General features: G+C 43.9%; 6 protein-coding genes across 6 annotated transcripts; 5 read left to right on the forward strand and 1 right to left on the reverse strand.

Moving 5' to 3' along the window:
* The first annotated feature begins 10,886 nt into the window (after positions 1–10,886).
* Positions 10,887–12,895, forward strand: LOC128711994 (uncharacterized). Its single transcript, XM_053806887.1, has 5 exons — positions 10,887–10,971; positions 11,056–11,279; positions 11,344–11,619; positions 11,681–11,838; positions 12,109–12,895. The coding sequence occupies exons 1-5, from the start codon at positions 10,887–10,889 to the stop codon at positions 12,893–12,895; spliced, it is 1,530 nt and encodes a 509-aa protein (XP_053662862.1).
* Positions 12,896–14,163: 1,268 nt separating this feature from the next.
* Positions 14,164–14,981, forward strand: LOC128714914 (intraflagellar transport protein 43 homolog). The gene is made up of 4 exons (XM_053809795.1): positions 14,164–14,300; positions 14,432–14,464; positions 14,533–14,679; positions 14,756–14,981. The coding sequence occupies exons 1-4, from the start codon at positions 14,164–14,166 to the stop codon at positions 14,979–14,981; spliced, it is 543 nt and encodes a 180-aa protein (XP_053665770.1).
* Positions 14,982–15,014: 33 nt separating this feature from the next.
* Positions 15,015–17,013, reverse strand: LOC128713529 (endoplasmic reticulum lectin 1). The gene is made up of 5 exons (XM_053808389.1): positions 16,891–17,013; positions 16,142–16,831; positions 15,889–15,936; positions 15,526–15,714; positions 15,015–15,455 (listed from the first exon to the last, which is right to left on the reverse strand). The coding sequence occupies exons 1-5, from the start codon at positions 17,011–17,013 to the stop codon at positions 15,015–15,017; spliced, it is 1,491 nt and encodes a 496-aa protein (XP_053664364.1).
* An 821-nt stretch (positions 17,014–17,834) lies between these two features.
* On the forward strand, positions 17,835–18,852 carry LOC128711228 (beta-1,4-galactosyltransferase 7). The gene is made up of 2 exons (XM_053806095.1): positions 17,835–17,937; positions 18,008–18,852. Exons 1-2 carry the CDS (start codon positions 17,835–17,837, stop codon positions 18,850–18,852), a joined length of 948 nt encoding a protein of 315 aa, XP_053662070.1.
* Positions 18,853–19,208: 356 nt separating this feature from the next.
* LOC128712067 (torsin-like protein) lies at positions 19,209–20,666 on the forward strand. Its single transcript, XM_053806962.1, has 6 exons — positions 19,209–19,446; positions 19,529–19,649; positions 19,714–19,730; positions 19,801–19,931; positions 20,012–20,460; positions 20,534–20,666. The coding sequence occupies exons 1-6, from the start codon at positions 19,209–19,211 to the stop codon at positions 20,664–20,666; spliced, it is 1,089 nt and encodes a 362-aa protein (XP_053662937.1).
* Positions 20,667–21,023: 357 nt separating this feature from the next.
* LOC128714359 (ribosome biogenesis protein SPATA5) lies at positions 21,024–23,457 on the forward strand. Its single transcript, XM_053809232.1, has 2 exons — positions 21,024–21,429; positions 21,497–23,457. Exons 1-2 carry the CDS (start codon positions 21,024–21,026, stop codon positions 23,455–23,457), a joined length of 2,367 nt encoding a protein of 788 aa, XP_053665207.1.
* Positions 23,458–27,026: the final 3,569 nt, after the last annotated feature.

Here is a 27,026-nt window from a genome sequence, read left to right on the forward strand (position 1 = left end):
TTTGTTTTCGTCTTCACCGCTCATATTCCTATGGGCTGGTGTCTGGTCACACTGTCACACACATTTTCCATGCTAGAAAAAAAAAACACCCCCTCCTGCTCGCTTCTGCACTTTCGCACCCACAGGGGCTATCTTTCATAAAGCATAAGCATAAATTTGTGTGTTTACCGAGGCGCGTATTACTTGCCGCACTATTTACCAAACCCCGCCAGACCAACACCAACGCAGACAACGCGCGCGCGGGGGTAGCTGTACATAGGGCGAGCCAACATATATGTAAACCGGTCCGCAAGTGGTTGAACACCGAGTGGGTCGTGGTCGTTGCGTTGAAACACGTGCCGTCCCGTTCGCGCCTGCAAAAAAGCTGCGTTACAGCGCTGTTCTACCTCCCCCCTTTCGCAAACGTCATAAACCAATTTATTATTATGACAGAAAGGTGGAGTCATTTTGATAATATTATTAATAAGAAAAAGGTGGACCTTTGAGCGCGCGGACGCTTACGGTTGGTTCGCCGCGCACCGTCCCGGGAAATACCGACCTGCGTATGTGTGTGCGTGAACATGTTGTCTGTGTGTTGTTGGTTCCCGTTTTCCCTTCCACAGCAAGGGGAGATGAATTACAACTTCAACCCCGGGGGGGGTGGGTGGTTGTTTTTCCCGGAGTCGCGGTGGGGGGATGCACACAGTTGTGACTTTTAGATTTCGTCGTGTTTCATCTTTTTCTTACCATCGGGTTCGATAACTGTCTCACTTTCGGCTTATTTTTTTTCTGTTAATGTTCATCCACTAACTCCAGGCTGTGATATCATTATCTCGAATGTAACCATACGGCACAGAAAACACACACACACACATACAGCCATTTGCTGTGCTTCGTAAATCATACACCGAAAGGAAAAGCTTCTAAGTCCAAAGGGTGGCCATTTCCCCACCCCAAAACACCATCCATCCCTTAATTCCTGTGAAAGGGATGAAAAATGGCGCGGGAGCAGAACTTTAATCGAATCGAATCGAATTTTGAAGTTCTCCTCCTTTCTGCATGTGGGTGTGGGTTGAGTTTTCCTTTCCTCGGTGGCTCGAGGCCGGGTGGGGCCCGTCACTCAATTGTGATATTTTAATTTTATCTCCATGCAAGCAAGCAAGCAAGGAGGTTGTAGGTGCCGGGATTTACGTGTTGTTGTCCTCCTATTTATTTTAACACACCTTTTCAGTTCACGACAAAGTTGGTAACAATGAATTGCGAAATGATTTTCACACACCGTTCAATTGCTTTTTGTCTTTCGAAACAAGGGGAAATAGAGAGAGAGGTAGACCAAACTAAAAAAACAGAACCAAAGCCACAGGTCTAAAATGTTGCATTCTTTCAATTTTTGACGGTCCGGTCGGGCGGGTTAATTTTGTGTTCGAACGTCGTAATGGGTGGAAAGGAAATTATAGCGCAAAAGTGATTTAACGCGTTCCAATCCACACTTCCTTTTGCCTGTTTTTTTTTGTCCCCCATTACCCCCACAAATTCCCCTGTCCTTCCTTTCTTGGCCACCCCCTTATCCGGGACAAATCGGACGGATTAGGGATTATGTTTCATGGCGACATTTTTCCTCCTTTACCTACCCCCACTCCCCTCTTTAACTTTAACTCGCTCTTCTTCACCTCCGCTGCTCAAAAAGGGAGGTTTGGAGGACGGAAAACCCCCACCGGGGCGGACAGTAGTAATAAAACTGAAATTGCTTTAATCGCTTTTGATTGTGGGTATCATTTTTTCGTTGTTTGGCATAGAAAAATCGGAACAAAAATAACGCTCAACCAGCTGCACAGTTCGAGCTGGTGGAACACTTTATTAAACAATACGCACACATACACACATTAGTAGTGTGCTGCGGTGCGCTCATTACGAGACACTTTTCGGGCCTGTAACATTCCTTCCCTGTTGGTAGATGACGACGACACTTCACCCCGTTCACACAATGATAGTGATTTATTGAATTCTGTTATGGTTTTATGAACGGACGCTGCCCGTGAAACGCTGCATGAGGCGTGTGAGTGTGTTTTTAAAATTTATTTCTCCCCGAATCTTGGCGCGTTTTTGTCATTTCATCTCGTTTGGTTTGATGAATTATAAATTAGATTTAATATTGTTTTATGTCCCAACCCCGGATGTGTGCCGTTTGCGTGTGTAATAAAAATAAATTCCTACTCTGGCAAAAAAAGGGATGAAGCGCACGGTAGAGTACGGGACAAACAAAAAGGCAACTTGTTCCCGAGCGGCTGTGGCATAATTAGTTCACCGAAGAGCGTTCACAGTGAGTGAATGAATGATCTTCGATTTAATAGCACATAAATTACAGCTTCTACTGAAGGTGCTCCAGATGATAAAGAAAACAAGTAACATTTATGTAAAGTAGCTATTTTTTTGTTTTTTTGGGTTTATTATTGGGGTGCATTATTTTGATACACAATTCCTCTCATTTTAAATTTAATTCAATGAAAATATTTTCTCACATAAGATATATCTTCGATAAAAACTTTAAATCTTAAAGGTCTCAATATAAATGGTAAAATTACACAGTAATACACCGACCAATACACCTTAAGTTAAACCCCAAAAGAGTAAACTCCACCCCATGATGCTTTTCTACAATTCTACGTTCAATTTTGGGAAAATTCGAAATGGTCTTCTCAAAACAAAAGTTGGGTCCAAAAATGGGGTTATACCCACAGATGTTCAACATTAAGTAATAAATTTAAATGTTCAAATCTAAAAGCTCCATCATTTCAACTAATAGTTCGTTACTAATAGTAATAGTAATCGTAGCAGAACCTGCTCATAGTGATAACGATTTAATTTTTGGATGCTTACATTTTTGACTCGATTTTTCCCGAACTTTGAATCAATCAATTAATCAACGAAGACTTTTTTATATTTTTTCAACAATTCTTAAGTTTAGTTAGTGCTTCGTGGTATTTTTACATTTAATACAAACACGAATATTACTTTATATTATTTAGCTTGTATATTACCTCGATAATATTACCAGACAGTTATTTTTGATATAACTTTTATCAAGCAATTTGATTACGCAAACCAACCCCACCTATACATATATTTTGTCAATGTAAATTCTTCTTGATTTAACAGCAAAAATTTATTGCACAAATCGGCTCATGTGCACCGAAAAATCTTTTATTACGCCGGCAACAACCAACTGTGCACCTTTCCTTTTTGCTTCATAATTCACCGCCTGCTAATGTGTTCAAAATTCTTCAACTCTTTCTCCTCAGCCTCCCTGTTCATCCACCAAACCCCACTGTGAATTGCATTCCAAGCACTAAAAACCCCCCTCGCTCAAAGAACAGCGACAGAATAAAAAAAAACCGTGTCCTTCATAGTCAAAAACAAATGTCCCATAATTTGTGCCGCTCGTTACAGGGTTGAACTAGAATAATTGCTGCACAATTTGTGATTACACTTTTTGACATCATATTGGCCCCTGCCGCGTGTTGCCCACTGTTGCCAGTAGCGACCGGACAGCGGTGTTGGATGGTCCGAGTTGCTTTTGGGGAATTTTGTTTGGGGGTGGTTTTTTTTTTCTTTTGTTTTAAAGCGCGTGTACTGCTCATCGTTTTCATTTTAATTTTAATTTTGATCAAAACAAGCGAACAATGCGATGGCGCACAGTAAGATAAATAAAAAGGCCATAATGATCATCACCCCAAACCGTCCGCTCATCATAACCGCCACCCCGGGGTCGGAGAAGATGTTGTGGGGTGTGGTGTGGGTAAATTGTTTCACAATTGCACAGCATACGCTTGGTGCCGCTTTCCATTACGGTGTAATGAGTGGCCCAAAATTCCTTTCCACTCGCTGGTGGAACACAGACAAACAAGAGAGAAACAGAATTCGGGGATGGATGGTGCGATAAGCGGAACAGAACGGGGATTCAATCGTGGGGATCAACATATCACAATCTTTCTCGCCCATAATCATCCCATCAAACCACGAATCTCTCCCGTTTGGCACACATTGGCCATTTGTTCCCGTCACTGTCACCCGTTTAAACCCGCCCGGTGGGGTGGGAGGAAGCCTTGGGGAGGAAGATAAGGGATTAATCCGACCCGTCACCGAGGGGTTTGTCAGATGTGCGGAGTTCCTACCCGATGCCGTCCCGAACCGAACAAAACCCCCGGCTGATTGTCCGGCACCAGTGTCCGAGCGTTTGATGAACGATTGTAAATCAGCCATTTAATAAATCAGAATCACGTCATGGGTTCGTCTTTCGAATGTCTTTCTTACACACGCGGGTTGTATTATGGGTTTTTTTCTTTATATTGTTCTGATACGATCGGGTATTTTATTTGGAGGGGCCTGTTTTTCACCTTTTGGTGCGCAAGAACCAATCAACTTAGAGCTGCTTTTATTTCTCAAACTCGTAGAAAATTAAAATATTTTACGATCGCTCGTTATTAGAAGTCCTTATTTTCTGGTACTGTTCGGGTACCGATACACGGTTGTAAAGAACACTATGGGAATGTGTGATAAATGTCATTGTTTCTACAAAGCAACCAAATGGCAGCAAGAACAAAAAAAAAACAACATCCAAAGCCCAAAACAAACCATTATGAGATCATAGCGATTAGCGCTGGACAATGATCGCGGCGCTTGGAGTTTGTTTTCACACCACCCAGCAGGTGGTTTGAATGTTACGATCACTTGTTTCACTATTGAATTACGTTTTATAACAAAAGTTCTCATCAACTTTAATTGAATTTATCGATGATTGGTTTGGGTAATCTGATTTAAAAACAATTCCAATTTTAATATCCCAAACAGGGGAACGAGCATCCGCACCAAAGCAAAATAAAAAAGACCCGTGACGATCGTCTTGCTTTTGTTTGACTGTGTTTGTTATTATTTATTTTGAAATGCCTTAGAAACCACATCTGATCATTTTGTTTATTTGGGTTATGTCTACTAAGAAAGACGGACGGAGATTCGTCACTAATATGTCAAGCGTATTTGAGACCGTTTGTGTCACAAATAATCATACTTCATTTCGACGTTTTTTTTAAATGTTACTCATTCGCTCGTTCGGCAGACAAATGAATTGTCAAGATTTATCAAAACACTTTCGAATGATGTGTTCATGCGAGTCTCGACATTTAGGCGCCAAATTAGAAAGATTCTCACACACACCCGCGCGCCAAACAAATTGAATTAGTCAGTTATGAAGCAATTTGTCTTGTAGAATTTGTGTTATAAATTAAACTGTGTGGCAAACAGCGAATGATAGAAGACCGCCTCTAGTAATTTTACATTTAAAATAAGTTAAAGAAAATATAGATATTCTATAGAATTCTTTAGGAAAACATATTAATTATAACATAATCCCAATAAAAGAATAGACTTCCGTTTGTCTGCAAATCCGTATTCTTAATTAAAACTCCAATGAAGCAATCTCCCACCCACCAATACCACCAATTCCAACCGGGTGCATGTTCCAACAGAACCGAACAAAAACACCCCGTGTCTGGTTTTTTTTTTTGCTCCGTCGTCGTACTTCAATAAATCCTTGTTTCAATATAAAGTACACAGCCCTCCAAGCATGGAAAAGTTCTCCATCTTTAACAAAAAAAAAGAAGAAAAAAAGGACAAAAGGCAAAAAGGTTAATAAAAAATGGACCTTCATTCGCTTGTTGTTATTAGGCAACACAGCCAGCAAGTATTTGTGGGGAATCTTTCCTAAGAAATCAAACAAAAACTCTCCCCACACCAAAGTGATACAAAAGGAACACGAACAACAACAGTGCTTCAAGAAAAATAAATTCAATGTAATACTTATGTAAATACCGGATAAAATAAATGGAATAAATTAATGTTATCCCTGTTGCGATTTTTTTTTCCCCATTCTTCTCCCGCCACTTTCGGTAGAATTTTTCACCATTTCGGTGTGAAACAAAAGCGATATCGTTGGAAAGTGAGGGAAAAATTACTAATCCCCGCTCGGTCCGGCTCGGTCGCGCAGGAAAGTTTTTGCCCCCCCCTTAGGGGCAGGGATAAAAATCCCCATAATTTAAACAATTGTGTCCCTTCATCCTTCATTATTTCCTAGTCCTAGTCTTGGCTTTCCAACTTACTGCTTCTTTGCCGATGCACCGTACACACCCCCGTGACACAATATGAAATGTAATGCTCAATTTCCATACCGTTTCGTGCGGTACCACCCTGTGGGCCTAGTCGTATCCTCGTCTTGGACCCTTCACGCTGTGAACAGCAATGAACAAAGGCGGACAAAAACAGTCCTTCACAAAACTGGCCAGCTTGTATCAGCAACTTCCGGGTCGGATATTTTTTTTAGCCCTATCCGGATTTTCCCCCGAATGGGCCCCACGATTGGTGATGAACCATGGAGTTTTTCGTTTGGGTATTTTTCCCATTTAAAAAAAAAAACGTCAGAAAGAAAGAGAGGAACAAATAACGCTTTGCATGCAAACAAAAACGCCAACAGAATACAAGAGAAGCAAATAATCATTTCCCTGCAGATGAAGATACTCGAGATTCCTGTAGCAGCCAATCCCCCTGCTCAAATCATTTAATATTTATGCTAATTACTCCCACCAGCTCGCAGCACGCACCACGGTCGTGCAGAAAGATGGCAGGAATATGGAAGAAGCGAACAGAGTGTGTGTTGTTGTTCGCTCCTTTTCCATTTCCATCAAGCGCCCCTCATAAGAATCTCCTCCCCGAATAACGATCGAACTGCAAACTGTGGATGGATAAAGAGAGAGATAGGGGGGTTCCATGGGGTAAAGATCGCATGCTGCGAAATGATCGTACAACGCCACCCAACACCAACACACGCACCCGGGGCACAAGAAAAGGGGTCTGCACCCCCCCCACGGACACGGGTGGTGTCCGTGTGTGTTTGGCTTCATCTTTTTCGTGCCCATGTGCGCTAACGCCCCACGAGATCGCGATCGCGTTCGATCGGAGTGAATGCGCGATCGGATGTAGTAAATACCTATATATATATGTATATATATATGGTTGATTATTTCCCACGGCAGGGAAAAAACATCCCAAACTCCCAAGGAAGGAGGATCACATAGCGATGGAGGAGAATGTTCAGTTACTGTGCACGATCATGTGTACGATGGTGTTGTACGGGGTTTTGAGAACTCTTCAACGTACTCAAGTGTTTGTAGTCTTAGTACACTATAAAAGCGTTATTAGGTTTTGAATGTTATTTAACTGTATGTTTGATAAATGAAGGGTACACCACATCAAATGCATCATGGTGGAAACGCTCTAGAAAATTGCCCATTTGGGTACCTTGTTTTGAAATTTTCAGTAGAGGTAGTTTAGAGTATATTGGTGTATAAAGGTGGAGTTCCTTTAAAAACAGCGTCGCCGAAAGAGTTGCAAACACGTGGAGAATCTTCTCTTCGTCCGGTGGTTGGCGAAGCCTCAGTGTCTCATCTCAATGGATCCGGGGCTACTATTCTTTACCGCCAAGCATAAATTTGATGTGCAAAGGATTTAAGAGGCAGAATCTTTCAAAGTTTACAAAGAAAAATGCACGATTTAACAAGCAATCTGCTCATGTACTCAAAGAAAGTAGTTCGTTACTACCGGGACTGTAACCGAGGAGATCTACCTCTAGAGGTGTCTACAGATGCGTCTACTTCCTCTGTAGATCTTCGATCCTCTGATCTACTGATGTTATGATCGGATCTACTGATCTACTAGTTATGTGTTGTCATTTTTTACTATTTTTGGTAATTTTTTTACCTAGAGTGACACGAAGCCAAAATGCCCCGTTTCATACCCCTGGACTTGAACTGTCTAAATGCATCGGTACTATGACACATTGATTATTACGAAGCAGGAACTACGTAAATATCTCAAGAATGTTAAATATTGACCAGAGATGAAGAAAATGTTACATAAAATCATGATTTTATAATATTTCGCTTGCTACAAGCCAAAAGGAAATATTTTATTGCCTGAAAATTTGGAAACGTTCGGTCCATTGGTTAATTTTCTACAACGCTTCAACCATGATGCTATTTTATGTGGAACATCCTTTAAGTCGCAAGAAGTAACTCAATATTGTAATCTGTTAATAAAAAAAACCTTTTACCAAATTTGCTCTATTAGTCAATGTCTGGAGCGATATAGTGGTTGTTGTATAGATCAGGATTGGTGTCAAATTCTAAAAAGATCTGGTAATCAAAAGACCAAGAAAGCAACAAATGTCAGACAAAGACCTCCTGATGCGGTTGTCTGCCAGAATACATTATACACTAAAATAAAAGCTAAAGTTAAGTTTATATCAGTGAGGTCGATATTTCTTGGAATTATTTGAATTTCTTTTGAAACAGTTAATTGTATACATTTCCCAATTTACGCAACACTCGAGTTACGAGAACATTTTGACAGTTGGTGTAATATAGTATATTGAATTAAACGTTTTGATTATGAAATTTCAAATTTTACAAAAATACGTTACATTTTACTATCATAAAATCTTTCTCTTGGTAAAATTTAAATCAAATGAAAAAGATCGTGGTATCTCATTGAATTCTAATTGGCCCTCATGTACATAGAACTAAGCAATTCTTAACACCTTAGTTGATTAATATATCCAGTATATTGACATTAACTAGCGCTGGTCTCAGCGATAATTATCCTTTGAGAACCTCAGCATAAAACATGTTATATTTAATGAACTTAAAGAAAAAACTAAAAAACATAGGTTACACCCTGGCATTTCCATCAGTGGTATCGAACAGCTCAAATTCATCAACGAATAGAAAACGTTTTGAATGATCCTCCAAGATCCACGCTAAGTACAAGATGCGGTATGTAAGAAGTGAAGAAATGTGAGAAGCGTTTTACATGAAATTGTCTTCATCCTCCCTACCCTAAGTGCGGTATAAATCGATAGAGAATTAATCACGCCATTTCCGCCAATGGTTCATATGATTGAACCTGTCCGATTCGGTGTCGTTACGGGTCGGCAGGAGTACGGGAAAATGGTATCAAAATGGATGAGTTTCCTTCCGCGGCACAACCAGTATCCAACCTCCAACCCATTCCACGTACATTCTCACCGAACCCATTATTATGCGGATGATGAGTTAAAGCTCCGTAAACGGTTTCGTCCGTCCGTGTTTATGCACAAACGCACAAATCAGGGAAGGAGCGTGGAACATCCGATACTTTTCTTCGTGCCAATCGTCACGTCCTCATATCGGGCGGGCGCTTGGAGTCAAGCAAAAAGGGATACGCATATCCTTGCATCCCAGAAAACATCCCTTATTCGTTGCAAAGTTTTTGGGGGGGCAATGTTTTTCCGTAAACGGGAAACCCCGGAAAGATGTGATCAATCAATGTTTTACGCCAAATTCCACACCGCCTGCCGCACGTCGCTGGTACCTTGTGGTGCGAGATAAAGCGACTTCGTTTTGGGGAAGATGTTTTCCCTATCAAAAGATGATGCGCGTTCGTGGTTCGCTGCGTGGTATGTTTCCGCGGCAGGGAAGCGGTTTTTTGGCTGGGCCGGGAAAACTTTTGCCATGCTTCGCTGACGAGCATTAGTAAGAGCATCAAACATGTTTGCCTAAGTACCAGCAATGAATTCTAACGATGAGCGTCTATTGTGTGCCGTGGTGCGGAAGCAGCTGATGATGGAGGACGCAAAGAGTTGTGTGCGTGTGTGTGTTTGTGTTTTTGTTCGCTTTCGTGGAGAAGTTTAATCTGAAATTAAATCGGAAATAGCGGCCAAACGTAAGAATACTGCGGCTTCCGGTTAACACTGAATGAGGAAGAGAGAGGAATGTAGCGAGAGGAGGATACTTTTAACCCACGGAAGTCAACGCCAAAAGGCAATAATCGGTAGATCGCTTTTCCGTTGTCTTTGGGGCTTCAGTCCGGTGCGAACTTACACTTTTGGCCTGGAATGAGAAAATCGGTAAGAAAGGGTTAAGTTACTGAATAATCAAGGTTAAACAGTTTATTTCCCTTTTTAAGATTTTTTTTTTACCTTATGCCTGGGGACTTTTATATCGATGATAACTCGATTACTAAAGAGAACCGAAAAATTGTGGAGCAATTGTTGTAAACTTATCAGATTAAGCAGACTGAGTACGTTAATGAAAAAAACATATTTTGATTTTCTAAAACATGTTTGAGGTGAAAAATTTTCAAACCAATAACCTCAAACATTTAAATACTAGAAAGCAACATTGTTGTAGATAGTAAAATATCCGCATATTCTACTTTGAGAGCCACTGACCTTACAACTATTTTTTCAAATGACTTAAAAACAACTACGAAAGGACAGCTTCGTGCAAGCACGAAGTATTCAACCGTAAGATATACACATTAGAATGTGTCAAATAGAAGTTGTACCATTGCAGGGCTGGAATCGTATGTAAAAGATACCTGATCCCTTTTCAATTAATGAATAATCGAAATTTTGGATTCATTCCATTCGTAGAAGGGCTTATTAAGATTATGCTTATATCCTCCAACAGGTGTTTACAATTTAAAACAGATTAATCAGAAGGGCAATCAACAAAAACATTCCCCAGCTATCGACGAGCCCTGTATTGATGTAACAAAAACAACAACATTCGCTTGGTTGCCAAAAAGTTCACATCCAACACTCCGGAAACTTCCTTCTTATCGAATAAACAACATTTCTGTGCATCATTAACATCCAATCTACCTGCCTTAGGGGGGAGGGCACGCATAATTAGCAAGTGTCGCCAGTGTGTAAAAGAAAAGTGTATTTGTACCGTGTGGCATATTCTTTACATCCGGAGTTGTTTTCTCCGGACCCCTTTTTTTTGGTCAGCGTATATCCTACCTAACAATCAAAACAAATGAGAATGACATCGTCGACAAAAATAATGTTGATAGCGTGCGGTTCGTTCAGTCCGCCAACACCAATGCACTTTCGGATGTTTGGTAAGTTTTGGGAAGATTTAGCCCAGCCGTACTGTAAGGGATAACAGCGCAATTAATCTACTGTTTCGTTGGTTATTTGTACAGAAATTGCACGCGATCACATCCAGCAGATGGGACAGGGACAGGTTGTCGGTGGGATAGTATCGCCGGTGCATGACTCATACGCAAAGAAAGGACTCGTGTCTGCTACACACCGTTGTGCAATGATTAAGATTGGACTGAAGTCGTCGGACTGGATCCATCTGTCCGATTGGGAAACGCAACAGGAAGAGTGGACACGAACTCGTCAAGTGTTGCAGTACCATCAGGTGGAGTTGCTGCAATGACTCACATGTCAACAGTCAACTGATCTATTTATTTACTACGTTACAGAACTACATAAATTCGTACTTAAAAGATACTAATGGGACCATCAACAACCAGCACATTCCCGCGTGGATACCGGAAGGCATCAAGCGAACGGGCGGCCAGGTGCAATTGAAGCTACTGTGTGGTGCCGATTTGCTCGAATCGTTCGCAACTCCGGGATTGTGGAAAGATGAGGATTTGGAGGCGATTCTTGGATATCATGGCGTTGTGGTAATTTCCCGAGCTGGATCCAACCCAGAGCAGTTTATCTTTAATTCCGATTTGCTAAGTCGGTATCGAGTAAGTAAAAAGAATAGCGTTTGATTGAAGGAATTTTCTGAAAGTCGTCCTATTTTGCCAGCGCAACATAACGATCGTTACGAACTGGGTAACGAACGACGTGAGCTCAACGCTGATACGAAGGTTATTGAGCCGGGGTCTATCGGTGAAGTACCTGCTGGACGATCATGTAACCGAGTACATACGCAAGTTTGGGCTGTTCGGAACAAACAACGATACGTAAGTATGAACAAAGGTGGAAACTGGATTTAACAATTCCTAACATTCGCGTGATTGACTCGAATCGAATTGAATTGGCATACGAGATACGCTCAAAACAATAACCATTCCCGCGTGTTCCATACAGTGAAAGGGGCAGTTCGTGCTTGCGTGCGTGCACCGCGCAAAACTAACTGCCATTTGATTGCTTCACCTTCCTTTGTCGCTAACGAAATTCGCTTTCCCACATGTCTGTGCTGGAAAATTTCGGCCTGGAACGCGGCTAAGCAGTAAGTACATTTTAACACCGGGCAGTGCAACGGAGGCGATGAGCATTTCGCCCATCTCACCCGTCAACGATCCGGATCTGTACATCGAGCATCAAAACCAGCGCAACAAGCTCGGTTCGTCCTGTGAGGCAATGGATGAGACGGATTTTCCCATACCGCCTATACCGGTCGGTGCACCGACCACACTGAACAAGGTGTTTTGTTGCGCCAACGATTCTAAACCCACTACCGGCCGCGGTGCAACGTTTCTTGGCCGACCGGGCAGTGCCGTCCAGATCATAACAACGGCAGCCCCATCACCGACACCACCACTGGTAACGTCACCCGATGGGACAACGAAACCCGCCCAGCACCAGCACATCACGCTGGATGAGAGCGATTGCAGTGCGGGCAAGAAGGTGGGTGAAAGTGCGGCGGGTAAGGGAAGTCCCCGACGGGTGTCCGTGGACCACCCGCAACAAACCACCCAACCAAGCACAATCGCTAAAAACAGCACCAACAACGACAATACCAGCACATCATCGACCAAACGCACGACCACTAACAGCACCTCCGATACCATAGCAACCGAGCGCAGTAGTACGAAGCGTGGTGCGATGGCTCTGACCAAAGCAACCACCACCACTACTAGCAAGCTAGGAGCTACTTTGGGCACAAGCACGGTCGGTCCGTCGGCGAATGCTTCGACCGGTCGGATCAGCCCATCGCGTAGTTACGACGATATGATCAAATTTGTTTTCACAGAGCACGGCATTAAGGTCATAAGCGATCGCGAGTACGTAGTGTAGATGAGCGTTTTGAGATTGACGCGAGCGCTTAGATTTACGCTAGACCAGTATGCTCGGTTGAGACGCACGCATTCTCATTCGCGTAAGTACGTTGGCTGCAGATGGACGTGCAAAACATAGTTAGTAGCCAATTCTATGTATGTAGCTCGCTCTGTTGACAAATTGGTTCTCTATTAGTGGCTATTAGTAGCAAAAAAGGCGCAATTCTATTAGACATTAGTGTGTATATGCTGAACAAGTTGATTCTGTTCGCTTACATTCTTTGGTTTCGCACCTAAACCTATTTAATGCATGTTTAGAGACGTTTAACCGTATTTAGCATACTACTTTGATATTATCACTGGTAATTAAAACACTTCTTTTCAATTTCTTTCGTTTTAGGTCCTAAAAAAGATGAAAATAGCTGCTTGTCCAGTGTAAAGACGGTCAATTGCGCAACGATGGTACCCATTTTTCCGTACGAAATCTCGCACCTTTTATCGTGTGTATGTGGTTGTTTCGTGCCTAGTTCCTTACTTTTTTAAAGAAAATATTCTAATAGCTTGTTAATATTTATTTACTGTTTACATCACACGTTGCGTAACTTAGAAAACAAAGAAACAGAAGGACAAGAGAAGCAGAGCGCTCAGAAAACGTATAAACTTTTGATCCCTTCATCCAGGATCGTGTGAAAATGTACTCAACCATGTATTTAAGCAAAATTTGGTTTCACACTTTTAAACGTACGCATAAATGCTTTGTGGCGCGTAGCGCGTCCACGACATGAACATAGGCAAGCGGTTTTATAGTTCAAATTGCGTAGCAAACGGGTGAAAGGGCATCAGCCGCATGTTTGCTGCCCGTTAGGTTGATTTCTTCTTTGCCGGTGCTCCGGAATCGAACAACGGTAGACAAATAGGTGAATGTGATTAGATGGAAGACTTAATAAAACTAAGTAGTTACAGATAATCAGGCTGCAAACAGTTTTTTTTTTTGAAATTCGAAATTATTTTAACCATCCTTTTGTCCACATGACGTCGCATGGTGCGAGCAGTTTTTTCACAGTGCTCACCGTTTTCGAGCAGTTTCCTTGGCGACGTAAACAAAACATCGTTCATCGTCACCGTCACCGTATCTTCGCACCAAATCGTGTGTACATAAATAATAAATTAAACCCCCCCGCCACGAGGTTTTTTGAAAGCCAACCGCATCACTGGTGATAGTAATTAATGAGCCGTGTGTGTGTTGGCCATAGGGGGTGAAGACACAGGAAAAACATACAATCAAACATGCAGGAAAAAGGTTCCCCATCCACCACGGCCGCAGGTACTCCGGCGAAGGTAAAAACGGACAGCTGGCTGGAGGAAACATCCATCGGTCGTTCATTGTCAACGCTAACGAGCGGCACCAGCTCCGGCCACGGCAAGTAAGTTGTACAGTTAATGTAGATTATTGATCAAACGCTGCAGCGAACCGTGACCGATTAGTATTTAATGCGCAACGTTCGCGTTGCTTGTTTTCTCTCTCACTCGATGCTGCTGTGTTGCCTGTTGATAGAAATGCGCGCAAGTTCTCCAACATTTTAGAGATGTGAGTAGTCGATTGTTGGAAGTGAATTGTGGTTTTTGGGTGGAATTGCAAACGTGCTTTCTTTCTAGGGAACGGTTCAGCAATAGTAATATAGTTTCGATGGACGATACCAGCACTACGGTTGATTATAACCCCGTCGATGACATTCCCGTCCTGCCGGATGCGGACGATATTCACGAAAGTTTGCTATACAATGAAAGTCCCAACCTACCAACGTAAGTATCGTCGACGAAGGACATCCTCGCTGTGTGATAATCCGCGCCAAATTGCCATTTGGTCCTCTCCCTGTAGTGTAACAACGTACAAGAACCTTAGCTCGGATATATTCACCAGTGGAAAAGCTTCGGCGCTCGGCAATCTGGACGAAATCGACATCTCCATTCTGACCGAGTGTCTCGAAAGCGAAGAGGACATCGAAGAGCCGGACGAACCGTGGACGTGGGATCAACTGTTTACGCAGCTTTCGGTTAAAATAAGCACCGAAACGAAGACACCGATCGTAGAGTACAGTAACTAATACAGCATTGTTTACTGTTTAGGTGTGATTAAATCAATTATTTACATTAGTTGCACTGTCCAGTACGAGCTGTGTTTCCTCCTCGAGTTGCCGCAGATTTGCCGGCAGCAGCATATCATCTGAAGCGAGCGGTAAAATATCACAAATCTTGGATGACTCCACATTCAGCACGTACTCGCAGGGACGCGGCTCGAGCAGGTACAGTGCGATCGCATCCGTACCACCGGCCTGCTCCGTACACTTCAGCTTAACCTCCACATGCCGGGGTTGGTTCGTTTTGTCACAAAAGTCACCGCCGGCGTAGAAGTGACTGATTTGGTTCTCGAGCTTGCGCTTGTACCGTGCGGTAGGATTCTTTTCCAACCATTCCCGGTGCTTTTCGACATTGAAGTAACCCAGATAGATGGAGGTGTCTTTGTGGTACTGGCGTATGTGTTTACCGAAGCACAGCTCAAACTTCCACCAACCGGATCCCTGGAGAAAGCAATGGTAAAAGTTCATTAGAGCCTGCTCATTCACCACCATGTCACTGTTAGCCACTCACTCCCGGTAAACAGTATGCTCCATCGAGGAATTCCAATAGCGAGGTCAGTTCCTTGGACTTCTTCGGTCGTCTGGTCATCGATGAAACTGGTGTTTCACCTTCACTGTCTCCCGTCTCGTCATCCATTGCTTTCCAGTCGAAATTGAACGTCGTATCTTTACGCATTGGATCACCACGCATCGAACCATCCTGGTTTGGGTACAATACAGCGTTACAAAATTGGGCATATGAAACAAAGCAGGACCCAGTAAAGTAAGTCCCGAACTGCTCACTGCATAAAGCATGCATTAAACCAATTCGTGCGAACCGCACAGCTTGTCTCTACTGGTGGCGTTGCAAAACACAATCAAAAACAGAACCAACCTCGCTCATTTCAGGCATTTCATATCCTAATACATCGCTTATAGTGACCTAAAGGGGGAAAAAATAGGACGAAAGAGGGGAAAAAACGAAAGAAATACGTACAAAAGATAAACGCAAGCGATAAAGAAGGTGCGCAAATAGCGGGAATGAATGGAGGGATGAAAACGAATCGAAAGCAAGCGATTATGTGCACAAAACAAAAACAAACACGTGTGATATGACGAGCCGTCCATCCCGAAACCCTGCGACATACCGAAAGTTGCTGATACTTTTGGCGCAACTTGTCCACTTCCTGCTGCAGTATGGCTTTCGGTTTACGCGGTGATTCACCGAACGGGCTGCAGCTGATTTTGTTCTCCTCCGTGTCCTGCGGTTTGTACTTTGGGTGTGTGCAAAGGGCTGCCGTCAGTATGATCACCTCGTAGTTACAGGTGGACGTTTCCTTTAGCGAGTAAACCTCATTCTTGCCGAACCGGTAACATACGTACAGAACCTTCGTAACACGTGGCTCACCGTTTAGGTCGCAAATCGTACCGGAATCCATCTCCAGCTCAAGATACGGTAGATTAAAGCCCTCGATCTTCTTATACTTCATCTGCTCTTTATCGGCCTCTGCTTGCGCATACTTGGCCTTCAACGCATCCGTCTTTTGCTGGTCCCATCGACCGAGGAAATATTCCTGCAGCTTGCTCGTCTTCTCGTGACGCTCTTCGTGGTACTGCTTGATGTAGCTCCCATGACACACTTCGTACGACCAGTAGCTTTCGATGCGATACGAACATGTCGTCGAAACGAACAGTGGCTCGAGCAGCTCCAACGGGCTGGGCCCATTGTACTCCACATCGCCGCCAGTTTCTTTCGACGTGATCGGCGGGATTACGCACAAATACTTCTCTTTGTTTGCGGACGTTACGTAAAATTGTTCCGAACCTGGAGTTACAACCTGCGGAAAGAAACATCACCAGTTACCAGTGGCCAGTGTTTGCAGTTGTGTTTACATACGACTAGGTCCTGGCTATTATGCCACACAAGGTTGAACAGGACCGAATCATCGAAACCCTTCAAGTCGTGTCCCTCAACGGTCCAGGATGTGGCGATGAGTGTGTAAATGAAGAAACCCAACATCCTTTACACACGGGAGGGCCCTATCGTTTTCGGGCTGAACACTATCAATCGTTATCTTATTTATTCCACAAGACGATTGTGCAGCGCGAAACAGCTGCGGTCGTGGTAGAAAATGATTGGTGGCCGTTTGTTGTCATTAGGCAGGTTTTTTTTCGTTGCTGTCACCCAGCTGTCAAAGCAAAAATGTCCCCAGCTGGAAAATTCGAATGAAATTCCCTGCACACACCCAGTGAAGCAGCTTTATTTCACACATTCGAGCAGTTTTCTTCGTTAGGTTATATCCGTTCAAGCAAATTTTCGTTTTTTTATTTGTTTTATTTCGTTATTTTATTTGGTAACTCTTAAATACAGTAAATTAAGGTTGATTTATGGGTAAATGAACGAATTAAGGCAGGTTGGATGATACAACATGATTAAAACTTGTAGAATGTGTAAATTACCACTTTTTACTGTAATTTGTCCGATAGATTAGGGGGATTTAAGGGTAATTTAACTGTGGAGCAAATGATACAGCTTGACGAAGAAAACTGCTCGACTGGGTAAATTCAGAGCTCGCTGTCTGACTGGGTGGGCGGTCGCTATTTGGTTGACTGGGTATATTACGTTTTGACAGTTGAATAGACAATCACAACAAAGCGGTTTCTCTCGGAAAACAATGCAGAGACACAGTGCGTGGCTGAGTAGAATTTAATTAAATCTAATTATAGAACTACGTTCTAAAATGCGTTCGTCAGTATGACCACTAGCTCGATCTAATTGTCGCGTTTCGGAAAGACGGGTACAGCAACGAACAACAACCGGTGCGCGTACAATGGTCAGCGATGGTAAACCACATGCGTTCAGTCTTGTTACGCTACGTCGGAATATGTGTGATAGCGACGTGTTTCATTCTACTGCTAATCAGCGGTTTGCCAAGTGCATTGGGTAAGCCAAGACATTGTTAAGTCGCTCCGGAGTTGTATGCTAACGATTGGGGTTTTTCCCCTATTCACAGATACTTGCAAGTGCGAAGAACAACTGGATCGTGATCTGCAGCACGAGCGGTTCCACAAGAGCTTCCGGTTCGAGAATACGGATCAAAAAAGGCTTGCCATAGTAGTGCCCTTTCGAGACCGGTTCGATGAGCTGCTACAGTTCGCCCCGCACATAGCACTGTTCCTGAGCAAACAGGGCGTTCCGTTTCACATATTCGTCGTGAACCAGAACGATCGATTCCGATTCAATCGCGCATCGTTGATAAATGTTGGCTTCCTGCAGGTTCGGGACAAATACGACTACTTTGCGATGCACGATGTCGATCTGCTTCCGCTGAATGACAATCTGCGATACGAGTTTCCTGCCGACGGACCGCTACACATTTCCGGGCCCGAGTTCCACCCGAAGTACCATTATGCGGCATTTATCGGTGGCATACTGTTGCTTCGCATGGAACATTTCGAGCAGCTGAACGGAATGTCGAACCGTTACTGGGGCTGGGGTCTGGAGGATGACGAGTTTTATGTGCGCATCCGGGAGGCCGGTCTTGAGGTGACCCGGCCGAAAAACATTACGACCGGCACGAACAACACATTCCTGCATGTGCACGACCGTGTGCACAGGCGGCGAGATACGACGAAATGTTTTAATCAGCGCGAAGTAACGAGGAAGCGTGACCGGGAAACGGGTCTGGGTACGGTGCAGTATTCGATCCACAGCCGCCGAGAGATGACAATCGATGGCGTTCCGGTGACGGTGCTGAATGTTGATCTGTTCTGCGACAAGCAGAAAACCCCCTGGTGCGAGTGTGAACCCAAAACGGACAATGCGAACGTAAAGGTTCCGAAGAAAAAATCCTCCTAAAGTACTCGTCTTGCAAGTGATGCTGTGTTGCCATATTGTCAATTCTGTGCAGAACGTTTTTCAAATAAAATTCATAGCTCCGCACATAACATAATACCCCGACAAGCATCCGTCTCGGTGCTGGATGATTTGTGTGTAAGAAATATGCTAAGCGTAATGTATTGGAATGTTTTTTTTTTTGTTTGTTTTAGTGTCGCATTGATGAAGTTCGCCGTAATGATTACAACGTACCGCACATGTCAAATGATTTGAAGTGCGTGTCCAGTGTTAACGTGTGCGTGTATGAAGTGTAGTCGATTGGTCATCAGGGCCGACGTGATTGTTTACATTACGAACTGTGAGAATCAACATTCAACATGAGGCTAGTGAAGCGTTACCACGCACAGGTGGTGCTATTCGGGATGTTGGCGGTGAATTTCGCTGTTCAACCCAGCACAGCATGGTTCGATATCAGTAAAGTGTTAGATACTGCGTCGGATGCGATAGGCAGCGCGAAGAATGTGATGAAAACATCATACAAGTATGTAAAAACCAATGGATACTGTGCGTTTGCGGAATGCTGCAATGAAGTACACATTCATTCCGACGTTACAGGTACGTTCATGCTGTGTTTTAGCCCAGATCTTTACCAATAATATTCTTTTTTGTCAACTTTACTTTTACGCCGCCTGCGAAGAACTACGAAATGCTTTGCAGAAATCCTTATTTGGACAGCACATTGCTGGTCAAGTCGTTCTGAATGCCATCGGGGGACACTTTGAAAACATTAACAAGTCCGTCAAGCCTTTAGTGATGAGGTAAGTGTATGGTGAATACTTTCGATCTGATAATTATCTATATCTGGTGTTTCGTTATTTCCAGTTTGCATGGCTTACCGGGTAAGTATTTGCTGGAGACATAGGAGGTTTTAACAGGCCATGACAACGTTTCGATCTTCATATTAAATAGGAACGGGGAAAAACTTTGTTGCCGAACATGTCATCCGGGCACTGTACAAAAAGGGTGCAGACAGTAATTTCGTCCATAAATATCTTGGTAGGATACACTTTCCGCTGCAAAGCGAAGTAGAAAGTTACAAGGTTCGTTAGCAACAACGGTCGCAACCACAATCTCAGAATCGTTCCACCTGGCGCATCCTTTTTTTTTTGCACCATTCTAGCAAACATTACTGACGGACATAAAGGTGGCCATAGCCAAATGTCCACAATCGTTGTTTATTTTCGACGAGGTCGAAAAAATGCCGTCCGGACTGTTCGACGCGATTGTTGGGCTGTTGGATCATCATGCGTACACGAAGCAGTTGGACTTCCGACAGTCTATATTCATCTTTCTCTCGAACGTGGCCGGACCGGAGATAGCAAACCGGCTAAAATACCTGGTAGATGGCGGCCGTTGGCGTGAGGAAACGCAGCTACACGATTTCGAATCGACGCTGGAGATAGCCTCGTACAATTTGGTGGGCGGATTGTACAAAAGTGAACTCATCGAATCGCATGTGATCGATCATTTCGTGCCGTTTTTACCGTTGGAACTGAGACATGTGGAAAACTGCATCAGAGTCGAGTATAGCAAGTATACCAACGAGAAAATGAGCGATGAAATGCTAAGGTAAGCGCATTATTGCGAATGATAACGATGTAGCATCGATAATGGGAGGAAAATTGTCTTTTTTTCTTTACAGTGCTATTGTCAAAGAGGCGATCACGTTCGATGAAACCGGTCTGTATTCCAACAACGGATGTAAGCGCGTGAGCAAAAAGGTGGAAGCATTATATTACGGTCAAGAGCGCAAAAAACTGAAGAAAGAACTGTAAGGACGTTTCATCGGACGTGATTAATTTTGTTTTGTGTTTTTTTGTTGTGAAAATTAGCTTCTTATCTTGATGATGTTCCCTAAATTATTCGTTTTGACATGAACCGGATATCGAGTTGTTTCGTAAAGTCAATAAAACACGCATTTTCACTATTTTATTGCATCGGCATGCGTTCTAATTTAAGGTATTTTGTGCGAAAAAAGAGGAAAAGTAGATAAACATTTTCCATCAACGGTCGAATTGAATCGACTACGTTAAACGTCAAACGGAATGTCAAAATAGTGGTTTGTTTGTTTACATCTCTATGCGCACGTTCTTTGCTGGGTGCATTTGCCGGTCGACAGTGCAGATGTGAGAATGCCGCCGAAATCCGCAAGCAAGAAAGAAAGGCCGCAATGGTGGAACTGCGAAAAGTGCCAAACATATTTACAAACCAACGAGTTGGCCAAACATCAAACGGAAAACTGCGCAAATGTGAACCGGTTGGGTGGATATGTTGATGCGACCGGAACGTACCACTGTCGGAGGATTGAGATAAGCGATTTTGGCGCGTACGAAGAAGTAAAACTATGCTCGGAAAACGAAAGATACGGCCTAGTACTAGTACCCGATAGTGTGGTAAGAAAGATGGGTTTAATGATGGGAGACTATGTAACGATAACGTTAGCTAAAAGTGTGAACAGGACCCCGGTGGGAACTATCGTTCGAACGTTATGGCCGTGTGAGGATCGACATGGAGCGAAGGTGTGTCTTGAAGGATTGGGTAAGTTTAGAGGACAAGTTGGTTTTGTTACTTTCAACACTAATAGCCTCTCATTTATACTTTCCAGATGAATTCGAAGGTGTATTGGCAAGCGAACTAGTGGCTAGTGTAGCCCCTGTCAGCACCCGGCTTGAGGATGCAGAAGAAATATTTCTACGACTGGAAGATCCTTCGCAAGCTAAACTTCTAGAGAAGAATGGGAAGTTTCTGCTTACCACCCTGAAACACAAACTGCTAGGATGTGTTATTTTGAGCAATAATCCCCTGACGCTAACCGTTTGCAACAAACGATTTCGATTCCGTATCGATCACGCTGTTACGCATGGAACCGATTTAGTTGATCAGCTCAACAAAATGAGTTTGAGTGATCGTATGTTTATCATTATACACACCACAAAATTCACGCTACTGGATGACTCTAAAGCAGCACAGCATGGCCATCAGCAACGAATGTACAACCTGCTCAACATTGGCGGTCTAGACACGACCATAACCGAACTGAAAGATCTTCTGAACGTAGCGTATGGAATCGGCAGTACACAACCGTGCAGCAGTGCTGGAAGTAATGGCCCCGTTAGTCGCGGAATATTGCTTTCCGGTGTTTCGGGTGTGGGAAAAACGATGCTAGTGAATGCACTGGCCACACACTACCAATGTCACGTGGTAAGGCTAAACTGCTCGGAAGTATTTAGCAAATTTTACGGAGAATCGGAAGCAAACGTGTCACGCCAGTTTGCGGAAGTGTTTGAAGTTCACCCGAAACCGGCATTGGTTATTGTGGAAGAACTGCACAATCTCTGCCCCAAGAGCACGAGCACCGATATTGTGAAGCGTATTTCACAGCACTTTCTCAGTCTGCTCGACAGTTTGCACGGTGATGTGCGTGGCAACCGTACAGTCGTGATAGGGACAACGGATGATGTGGACAATGTCAATCCACTGTTGCGTCGTGGTGGACGGATGGATTATGAGTTCGAGCTACCAGTACCGGATGCGATCGCACGGGAAGCTATTCTTCAGCGAATACTTAACCGGTACGAACAGACATTACCCGACGAGGATGTACGTGCAGTGGCACGTATTACGCACGGTTACGTTGGAGCCGATCTGGAAAATTTAGTTGCGAAATCGGCATCCTCCTCCAAGCCGATCGATGGTGGTTCGCTGATGGCCGCCCTGCAGCACGTTAAGGCAAGTGCCATGCGTGAAATCATGATCGAATGTCCAAATGTTCGATGGGCCGACATTGGTGGACAGGACGAGCTGATGCTGACACTGCGCCAAATCATCGACTGGCCCATACACCATCCGGAAGTGTTCGAACGGCTCGGCATAAAGCCACCGCGCGGTTTGCTCATGTTCGGTCCGCCCGGATGCTCCAAAACGATGATCGCGAAAGCGATCGCCACCGAGAGCCGGTTAAACTTCCTCTCGATCAAGGGTTCGGAACTGTTTTCCATGTGGGTCGGAGAATCGGAACGTGCAGTACGGGATTTATTCCGGCGCGCGAGACAAGTGGCACCGTCGATCATATTTTTTGACGAAATCGATGCGATCGGAGGTGAACGGTCGGCGGAATCGGGCAGTTCGGTGAAGGAACGCGTGCTGGCCCAGCTGCTTACCGAAATGGACGGCGTGAGTGTGCTGAAAGATGTACGGATCGTGGCCGCCACCAATCGACCGGATCTAATCGATCGTGCACTTATGCGCCCGGGTCGTTTGGATCGGATCGTGTACGTTCGGCTACCGGACGATGCTGCCAGGGAGGAAATATTCCGCATCAAGCTTAAAAGCATACCAACCGCAGCGAACGTGGACATTGCGCAGTTGGTACGACGAACGGCCGGTTGTTCCGGTTCGGAAATCGAAGCCATATGTCAGGAGGCGGCACTGAAGGGGTTGGAAAGTTCGTTCGATGTGCAACAAATCGAGTGGATACACTTTGAGCACGCGCTCGAATTGGTGCGGCCACGCACAAGCCCGGACCTGTTGCGCCTGTACGATGAATATTTGAAGCAACATCAATAATAAATGGACTACGAAAACGATTGCAATTAATCATTCGGTGCAATCTGTGTATACGTATACGTTACGAGGCAGACGAATTGAGATATATTACTGTGTGTGCTGTGCAGCGGTCAAGTTGTGGCTAGATTGAAAGGAAGCACTCAGGAAGAAAGAACGTTTTAGCACCTTCCCTCGGGCAAGCGTATCAGTAAAACAAATAGAAGCTTAAAAGGATCGAATGGAAATGTTCCCCCCAACCCTCCTGCCTAATAGAGGTAACAAGTTTTTCTTCGTTTTTAAACAAACAAAACAAAAAAAAACGCCCTTCTTTGCTTTCCCGTCATTCTCGCGCCCTTCCCGCACACAGCTTGATTTCAATTATCGAAAAACCACTAAACCGGTGGCTCATTTCCAGCGTGACCACATTCTGTAGCGACGCGTCCGAGTGCTTCCCCTTCGCCAAAAAAACTGTTGGCCCAATTTTCCCGCAGCCAAAACGTAACGCTTGCGAGTGTGATTAGTGTGGCCAATGTATAACAACTGCGCCAACGTTCCATAAACCTGTCAAATAATTCAAACTTTTAATTACATCCAAATAACTCACCCGCCTCGCCCGGCACGCACAATAAGAGCGGGCGGAAAGCGCACGAGCGCAGTGGGCGGAGGGGTTTTTTTCATTTGAAAACTGTTGCTCGATGCACTCCGTAATTTGAAGTGCATCTTGTGGAGCTGCGGTGGGAAAGAGCGTTCTCGGGTAACGAGTTGAAGAACCCAAATCAGTGGGAGCACATTATTAGCTCATTGTAAAGAGTTTTCTTCACATTTTCGACTGCTGCTTCACACACACGCCTTCTTGGCAGGCGGCCACCGTCCGGGAAGCGCGTCACGGAAGTGAGGCTTACTCTAATAAACGGCGTTGCGCCGACACGATGATTCGTTGCGCTCGGCACATGCATCGTTGCATAATGCTGGACGTAAATGGAAACGGTATGGTCAAGGGGTTCCCCAGGGCGGTAATAATTTTACAAAATGTGTTATTATTATTACTTTCCTTCATTTTTCGACCCCCATCGGTGGGATTGTAGTGGGGATTTTGTGTTGTTACATTACTGTTGGAGTTCCGTTTGACCATGGCAACGAACTCGTCCGATGCACTTGATGTTGGGGGAACATTACGATGATTCGGATTGCCGCTACTGGAAATAACTCCAGTCATTCATGTGCATAAAGTACAAATTGCAACAGTTTTACTTCTCCACATTACGGGATTGATTTCGGAAGTTACGCGTAGGGCGAGGAGATAAATGGGGAGAGTGGATTTTAAAGTTGCTGTGAATTAACATATTTTCCATTACTGGGTTTTTTTTGTTTTCGTGTTGGAACAATGATTTTTAGTTTGATATTTAGCACAGCTTACTGTGCATTGTTCATGCACAAGAGTTGCAAAATTCCCTTTTCTGTGAATTTGCTAATGGTTTTTGCTAATGGCGTTGCTTAGCGAACGTGTTGCTAAGAGACGTATCTTGCCATCACTTATCAGTTTGGGATCATTAACACACGAAGAAACAACCAACATTTGCAGAAGTAGTCTTCCCTACTATCTTACTTGGGGTTCTGTACCGACTGATGTAGGCGTGGATCAATTAACTGATTTGAATTAAGCCAAGCCTGCTGCGTATAGCAAAATCTAAGTCGAAATTTGAACCCAAACTGGATGTGTTATTTGAGTTACGTTGGTCGTCTCTGCTATATGACCACCCTTACTCCCTGGGGAAATCATTAAAGTTGATAGAAATTAAGCGAACTGGTTCGTTGGTTGTGTAGAATTGAAGGTACGATACAGATCTGCCGCTCTTCTGTGACAAATGAGTCACATTTATCTCGTTCATACAGTTTGCTCGACCGCAACTAAATATTTTGTTGTTTGTTTTTGAAAGATTTATTAGTAACTTCAAACATTGAGAATCTTTCTTAGTCACATTAAAGACGTCTTGCTACCAAAATCCTGCCGAAAATATTCTTTATCTTTGGAAGCGACCTAAGAACCAAGCCATGTTCCGATCTTCCCCTCTTTACTTTTGTCCTGTTGGTAAGCCATCGCATGTTCAAATTATACACATTTATTCTAATGGCCATTTATGTAAGTCTGTTGCGAAAGTGTCATGAAAATCTACCTTTAAAATAAACTTTTTGCTCATGAAGATCTCTTTTTATTACGAACTGATCACATTTCAAAATGGGGTGGCCCGGTGGCATGATGGTGGTGGCGCAGGTCTTCACACGAACGGACCGGACCAAAATCCCATCCCGGGATTCTAATCCCCCCGTACTCAGAACTGACTAACCCGCTACGGGTAAACAAAAAGAATGCCAGAAATGACATAATTATTAGATCTCTTGAGGTTGTTGTGCCGATAAAGAAGAAAGAAGACATTCAATAAGTGTGTCTTGTTGTTACACGATCGCGTAACAACAAACGCAACTGACACAAAGCCTACTCTTTACTCACCTCCCCCCTCAAAGAAGTATGGTTTGAGGATTGTGTTTAAAGAGGAGCAATTTGGAATGACTCTTTGCAAAACGAAAGCATCAATTGCGTGCTGCTACACATAATGTTTTTTTTTCACTTTCACACAGAAAAGCGCCTGGAATGTGGAATGGTTTTGATTTTTGGTTTTTACTTTTTGTGTGTGTGTGTTGCTTTCGCTTTGTTTCTTCCCACTTCTTCGAACAAGATGTTTTCCATATGCTAATGCGGATTGTTCGCATCGGCGAGTGGAAATCATTCCGAATCGGTTTGCTTCGCGCTACAAAACCTCTCCCAAAACGGGCATGCGAATACTGCTGCACCCCAAAATCGTGTTGTGCGCGGCCCGAGAGGTTGTGTAATTATGTGTATTTAAGGATATTAGTTTCACACTGTTTACACTACTGCGCTCGATGATGAAGGGGCCTATAGACAGTCGTGCGTTCTTTGGCCAGCAGTTCGGAGTATTCACCCATTCGACTTCAGTGCATTAGTGAATTATTCCAGCGAATCAGTGGCACGCGTGTCAATCACCAAACAATGCCGATTGCTCATCCCATCATGGCCGCGTGTTGCATATGCGCCTGCTGGTGGTGTGCGTGCGTGCTCCCAAGCGCATTGTCGGGGAATTCACAGGAAACTATTTTTATGATCCATCTTCCTGCGATCACGATCATGCATGCTGGAGATGCGCTTTGGTACTGGAAGGAGCTGCTAATGGATCGATCATAATTTTTCCACCACGATCGGCCCTGACCTGTTGAGTCATTTGGTTCACCGAAAATTCCCCCAATTCGTCAGCTTGTTAAACATTTGTTGGGGGCGAGAATGAGAGACAGTGGAAGAACAATTTATGACCGGCGAGGGTGTTGCAGCGCGGCACCCTTTCTGTGGAAGGGTGTGTTTTATTTATCTGCTAGCATCGGCTAGAAAGAGGCGAATGGTCGACCGTGCATACGGGAAAGCTGCAATTAAAAAGCAGTTAAAGGGCGCAGAAGGGTAGCGCAGGGTTTGTAAATCTTAACCCATTTAGAGCATCGGATGCAGCACACGTTGCGACTAA

Source organism: Anopheles marshallii, chromosome 3 (genome assembly GCF_943734725.1).
Source record: "Anopheles marshallii chromosome 3, idAnoMarsDA_429_01, whole genome shotgun sequence".
NCBI classification, from domain to species: Eukaryota; Metazoa; Arthropoda; class Insecta; order Diptera; family Culicidae; genus Anopheles; species Anopheles marshallii.